General features: G+C 42.8%; 1 protein-coding gene across 2 annotated transcripts in view; it reads right to left on the reverse strand.

The window, feature by feature from the left end:
• SGPL1 (sphingosine-1-phosphate lyase 1) overlaps positions 1-12,674 on the reverse strand; it is a 45,874-nt gene extending 33,200 nt beyond the window's left edge. The window contains exons 1-2 of one of the 2 annotated variants that reach the window (XM_044420503.1): positions 12,398-12,674; positions 2,072-2,237 (exon numbers count right to left, since the gene is read on the reverse strand). In XM_044420503.1, the coding sequence (XP_044276438.1) occupies positions 2,072-2,237; positions 12,398-12,400 (169 nt within the window). In that variant the 5' untranslated portion in view covers positions 12,401-12,674. Of the gene's footprint in view, positions 1-2,071; positions 2,238-12,239 lie in introns of both variants that reach the window. The other variant, XM_044420504.1, reaches the window with a different exon arrangement.
• Positions 12,675-13,173: the final 499 nt, after the last annotated feature.

Raw genomic sequence — 13,173 nt, forward strand, 5'->3', positions numbered from 1 at the left:
TCTCTCTCTCTCTCTCTCTCTCTCTCCCCCCCCCCCCCCCCCCCCCTACCCCCCCCCCTCCCCCCCCCCCCCCCCCCACGCACAAAACCTACAGAAAATGCAGGGGCTGAACATTGTCAATGAGAAAAGCAACCATGATGGTGTATGCAAGCAAGTAACTAGATATTAGCTCCTTACACACAGTGAGAACTGGTCTTGACCCACACCATAATCCCTCCTGGTTGTGAAGCTTCCCTAGATGCTCTCAAGCAGGATGGAGAGGAACTCCAAATGAACAGCTAGCAAGCATGCACACTGACACTGCCCAATGCCACAAAACTGTGGCTCTTACAGGAAAGTGCTGGAGGCATTCAAAATTCCTAGCTCCAAAGAATGCTGCATAGCATGGGAAAAATCTCCCTCATGTAAAAGTTTATTCAGGATCTGCACATGGGAAAAGGGCTCAGAACACATCTGCAAATGTGCTAGTGGAAAAAAATAGGCCACATAAATACCAAAAAAGGGGGAAATAGCTTCCTCGCAGGGAGTGAAAAACTGTTTCCTCTGAAATGCTCTCCAAGTGTTACCAAATAAACCTGTAATTAAAATGTTAAATTTTAAGTAACAAGTACCATGCTCCCCGGATGAGCTACCTATGCTCATGCATACACATTACCCGTGCTCATGCATACACCTCTAGATCAACCACATCTTGTTACAGCAAGTATGTGGTTTCTTCAGTATCAAGCGTCATAGCAGAAATAACTCCGAGATGGAGTGGCCATGGCTAATTTGAGGAGCTGCTGCATTTTATTACACAATGTATATGTTGTCCTCATGAACAATGCCAATAAGAACTAAACTTGGTGGACAAGTGGCCATTATTCAACAGCCTCTAATTTTTAAATTATTGGAATCTTCCAAAATATAAGGCTTGTGATATAATGTTGAACCGTGGACTGGCATGCTCTCCCATTCCCCTAGTGACATGGCTAGAAAGAGGCAAGTGGAAGCTTTAGCTTCTGTTTTAGATTAAGCACAGTTTGTTAAGTCTTCAGGACCAAGGCAAACTATGACTGACCTCAACTAAGTATAGTAGTAATAAGTCAACATCAACCCATAGTTTATGAAATTTACTTGTTTTGACAAACCACAGTTGAGATTAACTTCAGTTTAGAATTTGGATAACATGTAAACTGTCATTAATCTAAAAAGAAGAAACTGAAGCTTCTGATTTCCTTTTCCTAGACAGGCCAGAGGACTGGGGACAAAGGAGCCCGAGGCTTACCTATGAGTGGTCTCATAGCAATGAACAATGGTTTCACAACACAGGGTGAGCCACATGCACCCACCATTAATTTTATGGCCTCTGCCACCATAAAGTTTCACAAATTCAGCAATGTGTAGTGGCAGCAAAAAGGGCATATTTTCACTTTGTGTGGGAAATATACACCTTGCTTAATGCAAAATCATGGTCCAGAAAGTTGCAGAAGCGGGATTTTGCATTAACACAAGGTGTGTTCTTCCTAAGCACCTTGTTTTAAAGGAAAAATTCAGCTTTTTTCCTTGATGCCCAATTGCTGCTAAAATTCAGTGACAATTTGTCAGCAGCAGGGCAAGTGAGTATCGCCTTCAGTGAGTTCCAGACAGAGGCATGTGGCTCCCAGATTGTCCAAAGATGCCCAGGCCTAGATTAGCATTTTATCTGAATGCAACCAGACTTGGAAATAAAGTCTGAGAGAGTTTTCCCCGTTATTTCCTTTCTAGTCCTTCAGAAGTTAGCTGTTAAATTTTCCAAGTATCACTTTGCTACCATGAGGACTAGCAACTTACTTTTTTATATTAAATCTGGGCCATATTAAACTGCTGCATGGTGTGTGTGTGTGTGTGTGTGTGTGTGTGTGTGTGTGTGTGATCATGCTGTACCACCTCAGATGAGTTCGTCTTAATCCTGGCATTAGGTCACCAAAAACACCCTCTTTATACCAGGACCAAGGAACCCTGTTTGAGAAGCACAAGCAGAATATCATCAGGCTATATGAAAGCATTATGAAGTGCTCCATTTCTCACAAAAGGAATGCATGGCACTTACTTTCCTGTTGGAACATGAACATGTATAGCTGCACAATTAGAAGGGTAGAAGTAATTGTTGATGCTATCAATTGCCAGGCCTCAATTCCAGCGCATTTTCCATTAACAGCATGTCTTATTTCGTTTAAAAACTGCAGAAAGATGTCTTTATACATAGTGATGGCATCCTAAAAAAAGAAAAAATAGAGAGTCCATGAGACAGAGAACAAAGCCAAATCAGAAAGAACAGAAGCTGCGTACAAGTCAGGTTGATTAAAAGTCTTTCAATCCGGGTTTCCATTAACACCAACACTCAAGGAAGCTTTAAGCAAGTTAAACACAAGTATAAGACACAAAATGAATCGAGAAAAGAAGGGGCAGAAGCAGAAGGTAACACGCTTCAATCAGGGAGCATGTTCAATCAAACTGAAATTAACAACTTGACAGAAAAATGCTTTCTGGAAAATATCTTTGCAGAGAGGCAAAAGGCTACCCCAAAAGGGGTGAGACAGGTTTCTCTTGACAATGCTACCAACATTTAGGCAAGACCAAAGAGAAGGATCTCTCTATTATAAGGGGGCAGGGGCGGAATCTGCAGCAAAGACAAAAAGATTACATACAATTACAGCTGGGGGAGCAGGCCGGGACCATCACTCCAGCGTGTGGTTTGAGCTGGACAAGCTTGGCAAGAGCAGCATGGGCTTCTGTACGCTTACCAAGCAGCTCACTTGCAGCTTCCCTGGACCGTCATAAGATCTGTGTGCTGTGCTTGGATGATACACTGCAGATACAACAACCTCTAGAACAAGCCATGGGTTGTCAGGGGGCCTTGTTGTGCCCAAAAAGCATCCCTGCAGGAAGTTCTCACAACACCCCACTATGACTAGTTACCCACAACGGGTTCCCTGGATCAACTCAGTCAACTAAGCTGAGTTGCAAAAGCGAACATCAGAGAGATGCTAGGCCAGCATAGCAGCCCTTTGCTCCTGGGTGCTGCCTGGACTTCCTGACCTTGCTTGCTCACTCCGTCTCCTGCTCCAGCCCTCATGTGCCGGCTCCCCTTGGTAATTTCACCTTGGTTTCTTGACTCCTGACTTGTTTGCCCCTTGCCCCTTGGACTGACTCTACCTCGCTCTCCTACTCCTGGTTCTGACCTTGGACTGCTTGACTACAATCTGGACTGAACCTTGAGTCCTAAGCTGGCTGCCTAGGTCCTAATGCCCCTGCCAGTTAATCAGTTGCCCATGCCCCAGACGCTGACGAAGTCTCATACATTAATTGTGCTGTGTAAAGTATTTTTCTTTTAGCTTCTCCTGAATCCACTACCTAATCAATTTCACTTGCCAACACCAAAGGTTCGTATCGTGCAGAAAGCTTGTCTTCTGTTATAACATGTACGTCTGATAATACTTTCTTGCTGATTCCTACGAAAAGTAAGGTGCTGGTATACTACTATCTCTTGGTGATCATGTAAGAGGGCTATCCAAAAAGTGCTTCATTATCACTGAAAGATAAATTAGTGTCTAAGCCTGAAGACAGCCTTATGAAAGACTAATCCAAAGTGATATGTAATTATGTTCAACTGCAATACAATCTATTGCACACTTTGCAAGTATTTTCAAATGAATAGACTTCTCCTTGGAGGTACTAGCTAGTAATTGCTGATATTAAGACTGTCACTGGGCAATGCATTCCCTGAGCAGCCGTTTCACACGTAGTGAGTCCAGCAAGCTAAGCTTGAAAAGCAAGTTTGCCTTATTCATTAGCCCCATTACAAGTGAAATGGAGGTGGCAGGGGGTGTCATTATTCCAGGAATAAAGAACCTCTTTGAGCCTCTCCTACCATTTCCGTATTTTTCTCTATGTAACCATTGCCCCATTCCCCCTAAATAAAACCTAAACATTTAAAGATCATCAGACCCTTTGTCACCCAAGTCATTAAGGTTATCCTAAACAAACACACAGTAAAGGTGCTGCATTTTGCTCCCCAAACTTGTTCTTCAACTTCTGACCTGCTGTGGCTCCGTCAAAGAAAGGTCCCTGTCAGGGTATGGCATTTGCTTTACTGAAGCCTGCTATGGTGTACAGTGAGCAATGCCATCCACAGGGTGCTCCACGCTAGAATGTTATTAACATTTTTTTGTACTGCCACAAGTGGAGAAAATTAGGTGCATGAGCTTCTGATACCTGGTGCCAACAATGATACAGTCAACCTACAAAGAGCCATGGGAAAACAGAGGCTTGCCAAATCTGATCTGGAAGGAAATCAAAGAACTCGCAATTATGAACAACTACAATTCAAAAAAGAGAACAGACAATCTATTTCTTGCAACAAAGATGATAAAACCAGAAAAGCTTCACTCTCTACTTTGAAATTTAATTACAAATCTCTTTAAATTTTGCAAATTCTCCTTTTGAAGAATATTTGTATGAAATCAAAATTTAAATTTTACTGAACTTTTCCTTGATATAGATCTTAATATTGGCTCTAAAAGGTTCTTTTATGAAAGTTTATATGACAATTCTTTTCCTCACAAGTTCCTAGCACTTTTGTCCCTTATTTTAAGGCTTTTTAAGAAAAAAGGAATTTATAAGTAAATAAAGCTGAACCCTAATTTGTGTTGATGAGCAAGACAATCGTTCAGGGAGGGTCTGTACTTCAGTGAAAAGATCATTCACTGGTTACAGAAGGTCTAAGGTTCAATCCCAGGGATTCACAGATGGAGCTAGAAAGTACTGCCAGAAACTTCAGACAGCCACTTACGGTCAGTGTAGACAATGCTGAATGGATCAATAGTCTGACTCCAAATAAAACAACTTCCTCTGCTGCTAATGTACTAAGATGTAGCTCGCACAGTTCTCCTCCCCTATTCCCTATACACAACTGCGGATCTGGCCAGAGTAATTTATTTTTCTTAAACCTAAGAAACCAGGTACCAAAAACTGGGATCTGGGATCTCATTCTGGCCTTTCCCAGCTTTTATGCAGTTTTCCCCCATGCTAAAAGGCTGGTATTTCTCAATTGAATTTAAGTTACTGGCAGCACAAGCTTAAAGCCAAGAAATGCTGCCACGTGAATTCTATTCCTTTTGCCTTCAGTTGCAAGCACTATTTTGAACATGTCGCCCCAGTGTGGCCTCAGAATTAAATTTGCCCTTTGAACTGAAAGGGGTTCAGTTCATTTTAATTCTTGCTTCTAGAAATACATGTATGATCAATATGACAACTTTCGGCAGTAACAGTGGAGAAGCTACACAAATTTTTCATTTTCTAAGTCTAAGGTCAGCTGTCAAAGGAGCTACACAGAACACCAGCTAATAAATCCCTCTTTGTCTTATGGAAAGGTACCTTTTACCTAAAAGGGGAGTCCCATTACCTTTTTACAGAGGATCAAAGTTCAGCATGATCTCCTGTTTATCAAGATGCTTATCCATATGTGATGATTAAACCAAGCTAAATCCAGATCTTCTACCCAACTACAAAAGATAACAACTCCTCACCTTGAAATTTTGCTGCTAGATCAGTCCCACTTTTATTGCTCTTCCTCCTAGCAGCATTGCACAATGGATCTGCCGATTAAAGGCAGAGATAAAGCACTTCTACCTGTCCTGATGTAGTTTCCAGATTCACTTCCCTGGTCCTCCACCAGAAGTCCAAAGTGAATCCTAACATAACTGCAACTGCTGGTAAAAGACAAGAGCCTGTTCAAACTAGCATTGCTAGCCATTCTTCATGGCAGGGGCAGGCAGCTTTGTTCATCCACGATTAATGCACAATCAATCTGGCTAGGTAGAAAGGCTTTCTACAAATTTAGGGATTTTCTTCCACTTGTGTTACTGCGCATTAGCACAAGTGCTATCTATCTAAGCTTTAATATTCTGCCCTTCACAATGTCTCTTCACAATTATTACCTCCTACATTTATAAACACTGAATTTAGACATAACTATAAATTAGAGTTTAAAATTACATGAAAGAGCCTTTGGCTCATGGGTCTATACCTCCCTGCATCTCCCTCTCTGAGGCTGGCACCAGACAAAATGGGCACATTTGCTTTCCTTTTCCCCCCCCAATTAATCACAGTTTAGCATTATCTCCAAAACCAGACAGGGTTAGTCATAACTATAGCCTACTAAAAGATTTAATAAAACTGATGTTTATGAAATTGACTTGTTTCAATAAATAATTGTAAAGAGTCATTACATCTTAGGGTTTGGGTGTAATGCTAAGCTGCAGGTAATTAAAAATGGAAGCAAAAGCTTCAGTCTCCTCCTTATAACCACACTGGAGAAGGAAACAGAAGGGGGAGCTCACAAGCCTGAAGTTTGTTTAAAAAACAGCATATTTATGTCCAAGTGCAGCCAATGACTTAAGGAGTGCATTAATTTGTTAACACTTCATGGCTTTTCATAAAAAAAGAATTTTAAGTCGGGGTGGGGGATCTACCACTTAGAAATCATTACCTATTTACTCAAATTTTCATGGTACTTTCTCCCAAATAAGTATGTTAGATTTCAGTACTTCTACATTATAATAATTTCAGGGCTGTGAAAGAAAAAATTTTTCTCCCATGTCTGTAGGATCTGGCCCATTTCTTTTCTTCCTCATTTTTTTCACAGTTCCAATTCCATTTCTGCTTTTTATTCATCCCTGCCCTGAAAACAGAGTTTAAATGGTTGGGGATTTCTACAACAAAAATTCAGCTTCCCTCTTAACAGTAGTGTTTACCTCTGAGGACAACAGTGCAGCTGCAAGCATATGCGATGGCTTCCATGCCATCAAAGGCTACAAGAAGTCATGAGCTCTGGTACAAGCATATCTGAAAGGAAGGCAAACCAGCAGGGGATGAAGGGACAGACCAGAATGCACCAAGAAAAATAACTCTTTCCTCAGTTATGTGCTCATATCTTTATTATTTTAGTTCTATGACACTGCATCTCCATTCCTCTCCCCAGTCATATAATTTGGCAAAAGGCGGACCACCCTTTTAAAACAAATGATTTCTAGGAGCAAGACTGTGCTCTTTAATGGGCATTAAAGGCTAGCAATATTGTACTAAGGTGCAGCCCACCACATCTGGAAGGCAACCAGGTTGGAGAAGGCAGTTCTAATTCAATGACATTTCAGTTTTCGAGCACACCAGCTCAGAACTTATAAACTGCAAACCCAATTTCAACAGTTACCTGTACCAGGTAACAAAAATAGCTGTGGAATTTATCTGTTAAAAAGACCATATTAGAAGCTTTGTGTATTTTAAGAACATAGACACATTCTGAAGAACAGAAGCAAGATTAAATCAAACACATTCTGCAGGACTTATTAAAGTTGATTCTCTTCAAATGTAGATCAAATTTTAATTATCTCTAACTATGATCTAGTTCTCAGCAAAGCCTATGTAAACCTGCATCTGAGATGTGTAGTGGTTAAGAGCATGGGACCGGGACTCAGAGGATCTGGGTTCTAGTCCCCGCTCAGCCATGGAGCCAACTGGGTGACTTTGGGCCAGTCACAGACTCTCAGCCCAACCTACCTCACAGGGCTGTTGTTGTGGGGATAAGATGGAGTAGGAGATGTAAGCTGCCTTGAGCCCTTTGTAGGAAAAAGGCAGGATATAAATCACAATATAAATAAATAAATAAATGTACAATCATATAATAGGATGCCTCCACATGAGAGAAAGAGATTCCTAGACATCAAATGCTACAATGTCATGTGAGAAACTTAAGTTTGGACTCTTCTCTCTGGCATGCTAGTTTTCCAGATACAGGAATTTCTTTGTAACACAGAAGAGTACTTGCTACATGATTCCCAATCTGCACTCCCTGTACACGAAGCCAATAGTCTAGGCACAGGTTTACTTCCGCAGTAAGAACTAGGACACTGCAGAATGTAAAGCTTTATGAATGGCTCTTCCCCCTACCTTTTTCTTCATTTCCTTCATAGGTGAAAATCCATGACCATGCAGATGCAGTTAGACTGCAATATCCATCATTCCTGGCCATTAGCAATGCTGAATGGGTCTAATAGAAATTGGAGTCCAACAATATCTGGAGGGGAACAAGTCCCTAACTGCTGCTGTATACCTTAAATCTACATACGCAAATATAGTCTTGCACCTCCACCCTGAAGAATCTTTGCACAGTATTGATCTATTGTAGGAAAAATAGGCCCAGGCTTATCAGACTGGAAAAATCTGCAGTAAAGGCATGTTGAAAATCTGTAATTTCAGAAGAAAGCCATGTGACACATAGACAAACTGAAATCAGAGGACTGCAGGTACTTTGTGTGCATAAACTGCATGCTCAGTTATGCCTGGAAATATACAAATTAACAACACATCAAGGTGGAAGCACTTAAAAATAGACTGTAGAGCCAGACAACATGAAAGATGTTGTGAATATGCATTAGAGAACACTAGAAATTAACAGAACTCCTAATGAGAACTAATCGGAGAGAAAATCTCAGAAATTTATATCTAGAATTCAGGTTAGAAGTAGAAAAAGGAGTCATCCGAAACTAATTTACTTGCATTTACCAGTGCAAATAGGGTTTAGAACTGAAGCTTTTAAAGTATGTGTTAATCCCTCAAATGTTCAACTTCACTACTGGCTAATGAACTCATGGGTATTCTGGGCCTGATCCAGAAAAAAAATGGATCAGGCCTAGAATACATGGAAGCATATTTCTTCTTATGCACATCAGGACTGATATAATACTCACCAAAGCCACATAGAACTAGATGGATGTTTCTTTTAAGTCAGATGCGATTCCCAAAGCCACTAATTGCTGCAAGTGGCTGGTTGTGTATAACTACAGTTGGAACCATGTTATTACATCTAAAGTTTGTGCATGTCATTTAAAGGGAGGAGGAGGAGGCAGCAGCAACAGAGGAAAAGTAAGTCTTCCTTGTCCTGGAGCATTCTTCCAAATCAGTATGCCCACCATTTAGATTTCTAAATAAAAAATTACTTAAAGGAAATGGATAAGTTTTTTTTTAAAATGGAGGTTAAAACACATTATCAACAAAGTTTGCTTACTTTCAGCATAACAGACATACCAATTATATAACAAAAGTGGAAATTAGTTGCTGAAGTTCAGCTGCTACCCAAAGTATTTAAGAATGACCTTCAATCAGTCCTTAACCTTTAGGGAACACCTAAGAAAAACCGCAGATAAATTAAAAACCAGAAACAATATTTCACCCAACCTTTCTGGCACCAGCTGGGGAGCAAGCACCACTGTCCTTAGGATATCAACTCTTGCCCTGGTATATTCAGTGGCTGAGTACTGAAGCCCTGTATGGTTAAATAGCTCTCATACAAAAATAGTGGACACCCAGCTTAATCACTCTATCAGGCTAATATTAGGAACAATTAAATCAACACCTTCTGAATGGCTACCGATACTATGAAACATACCACCCCCACACCACAGAAGACAAACAGCCTTAAAAAAGGAGTTGCAGAAATGTGAGGCAAACTAATTATAACCTATACACAAGGACAGCTACTACCAAATATCTAGACTCAAATCTCAGAAACTGCCATGGAAACTCAGACAACAATTAGTCAGAGAAGACTTTGACATCGAGACAGCATGGCACCAGGAGTGGGCAACTTCCAGTCTGGATTTGGGTAACCTACTGTCTGATCCAGCACAATGCTCCCATGGCAAACTGGATAGCTCTCAATCAGATTTGAACTAATCATGGCAGGAGCCAATACTGGAAACCCAAATGGGGGCTGGTGCACAATTCTGTGAAAATGGGAATGTCTCACAAACTCAACACCACACTGCAATGAAATGCCCCCTCAAAAGGTTTCCTGGCTCCCTGCAAGAACTACATCATCTTGAGGGTACTGCTGTCCAATGGCTAAACAACCTAGGCACTCAACCACAGGCCTAGCCATTTAGTAACTGCTCATGCGTAGCTTGATTTTATCCAGAATTTTATTCATCATTTGCATTGCATGTTTTTAAAATATACAGTCTCTGTTTTAAAATAATTTACATTTTATATATTGTTTCAGTGAACTTTTATGCAATAATGCTGCATACCTCTATGCCATATGAAATAATAAATAAATAAATCTAGATTTCTAACAGCTTTTCCACAAGCCAAAAGATTTAGGGTCTTCTTAAAATAGGTGATGAAGTGTGGACATCCACTAAAGTGACTGTATACAACAGCCAAATTTTTAGCGTGGTTTATCCCACATGCTCCAGGGCATCCTCTGCTGTCATGGAGAACACATCAGATTGCATTTTTAGTCAGAATTAAGCACATGGTAAACAGCAATCATTTCACCCCACCCCAAACTCACCCCATATTTGAAAGCTGCTTTATGCATGACTATTTCACTCCATGGAGATCACCCCAGTGTTAAAAAATCTGTGCACAAAGTCCAATGTAACAAATGCATATGTCCATTTTCCCCACATATAATTAGTGGAAAGCCACAACTATCATCACAAACATCCAGGAGTACTTAGGATTGATTTCCCCAATAACTCTGGCCAATGTCTACTCAACATGACTATATTCCCCATGACTGTGCAATCATCCCTGGGCACTCACAGAGCTTCATCACTTTGTGTGATCAGTGATTATACTGATCTCCACAAGCCTACCAATATTTTTGGGAGCATCTACTATTGAAAGAAGTCATGTGCTGCCAATTCATACAGCATGCCAGTTCACATGATCAAACAGCTCACCACGGCTTATTTAAACCATGGCAGCCATTCTGAATAGTCAAGGCACACCCACCACTTATATGTCCTCCAAATACAGGGACTTTGGTTATGCAAGGGTTAAAGGTGTCACAGCCTGTTTTGATCCCACAGCCCAGTCAGTATGTTTCTCCACTCTACTACAGAGAAATAAAACATGGAAGAGAGAAGCAGGCCCTCATCCTCCCTCACCCACAAGTACCAAGCTGGGCATAATTGTTGGTTTTCTGTTCATGCAAAGGCTAATTTCAACTATCAACTTGTTTGTCTTTGCAAGATAATCTGCCTTTATGCCAAGTTTTTAGAGTGGAGGAAGTCAAACAGCTTTATGATAAATCAAAATATTCTCCAGTAACTCCAGAAGAAGTGATATATTTAAAGGATTACGTTTTAAAGACTATTTTGTGCAGGGTACTATCCTTTATCCTCCATCATTTGTACCATCCTCTCACTTCCCTGTTTTGTAAACTCAACTGATTAGAATTAGCATGTTCTATTATCCAATCTCACACTTTACTTTATTAACTAAACGCATGCAGAGTGCCCGTCAAAACAGTTTCATCACTTCCTCTGTCTAGTTACTTTCCTATTTAGTGGCTGGGAAAGAAGGCAACAAATGCCAAAGAGAGAAAACAAGAAAAGAGAAGTTACACAAACACAGCAAAGTGCAAAATGGGGGGGGGGTGAAATAAAGAGTTCAGCAAGAGAGCACAAACTCACATCTGTTCAAACAGGAACTCAGTCTGTGCCCAAGGAGATGAGTAAGACTCAAGAAAAATTTAATTATATTGTACACATCCCCAACCTGGCACCTACCAGGCCCTACATCTCCAGCATTCCTGACCACTAGGGATTAATGCAGACTGGGACTGATGGAAGTTAAAATCCAAAACATCTGGAGAGCACAAGGTTGGGAGGAAGTCTGGGATAGGGCCCCTTTCTCAAACCATGGGGTAGACTCCTGGGAAGAGGTATAACATTGCGGAAGAGAAAGGACCTTGAGATACGGTAAACTGAAGGTCCCCATGGATGTGTGGGAGGGGAAGGAGAGATTACCTGCCCCAGCATCGCAACCTGAGCCAGGAAGAGCTGCTGCCTTGTTTTCGGTTATGTTCCTGTGCGCGCATGCTTTTTAGAAGGGAATATAATCAGGGGCGCCTTGTTTCTTCCCCTCCTGAAGCCGGGCTTGCCTGCTCGCCCCAGTGCCCAGATAGTCGTGATGAGGCTGCACGCGCCCGCGAGTGAGTGTGCGCTCACAATCAGCTACGGCGCAGCAGAGGGTGAGTGCAGGACTCGGGAGGAGGAAGAGGAAAGGCAGCACGCTGAAGGCAGGCGAAACTGCAGGGCAAGACTGGGCTTAACAACAACTACAACAACAAACGGCTTGAGGAGCTGGACTCGGCGAGGCCGCCCCCCCCCCCCCGCCTACCGCGCCCGGGGGCTGCAGTCCAAACGCACCTGGAGGGCGCCAGGCAGAGGATGCCTGGGATCCGCTCCCGTCCCCGACTCCGCAGCTTGAGGGCACGTCGGAAAAGGGAAGGCTCTGGCTCGCGCTTAGGCGCGCGGCTGGGAACGGAGAAAAGAGGGAAGGGGGAAAGAAGTGCGCAGTGGCTCACCATGACTCTCGAGAGCCGCTCGGCGGCGTCGCTTGTGCGCGGGAGGCCGGCGGGCTCCTCGGCGGGTGGCCTGAGTGTGGTGTCTCGGTGCCGGCACAAAGCTGTTCGGCTTGGGCAGGAGGCGGGGACGGCCGCCGGTGTCCCTCCCCACGCGGCCTCGCGCGTCACTGGACGGAGAAAGGGCGTGCGGGAGCGGAGCTGCCGCTTGGGGGGCGGGCACCGCCGCGGCCGGCGCAGCCAGGCTGTGATTGCGACCCTGCGCTCCTCTGCTCCCTTTCTGCAGGCCCGGAAACGAGGCCCAGGCACCTTTCCAGCCTGGCTCGAGTACCTCGGCCAGGCCTGCCCTCTCACAGCGCCCTCTGCTGCAGCGCGCCGGGCCGCAGGGACCGTCCTCCTCTTGTCCCCAGGCGCCCCAGCCCCGCTGCTCTGTCAAAAAATCGTGGAAAGGGCAATAGCGACGATAAATGCAGCAACTCAAGAAAGGGTCCCCCCAGTGGGATGGAGGAGCGCGTCCCGTGATTTCGTGATAAGGTCTTCTTAATTTAAGAAATTGTTAGATTTGTTTGAAATGTTTTAAAATTATGTTAATTTCATTTTAAAAAGCAGTACAGGGGGAAAGAAGATACTTTCACGAAACTAGGAGCAGTGCCAACAACTAATTTCACGGGGGATTTTAGATGGTCTAGAATCAATCAGTTCAAACAGAAAGTTTCTTCAGGGGCATTGAATATAATTTGAGCACATCTTTCGGCAGATTTTGGTGAGCCTTTATGTTA

The sequence above is a fragment of the Varanus komodoensis genome, unplaced genomic scaffold, assembly GCF_004798865.1.
Source record: "Varanus komodoensis strain SLA01 unplaced genomic scaffold, ASM479886v1 scaffold11, whole genome shotgun sequence".
Taxonomy (NCBI): Eukaryota; Metazoa; Chordata; class Lepidosauria; order Squamata; family Varanidae; genus Varanus; species Varanus komodoensis.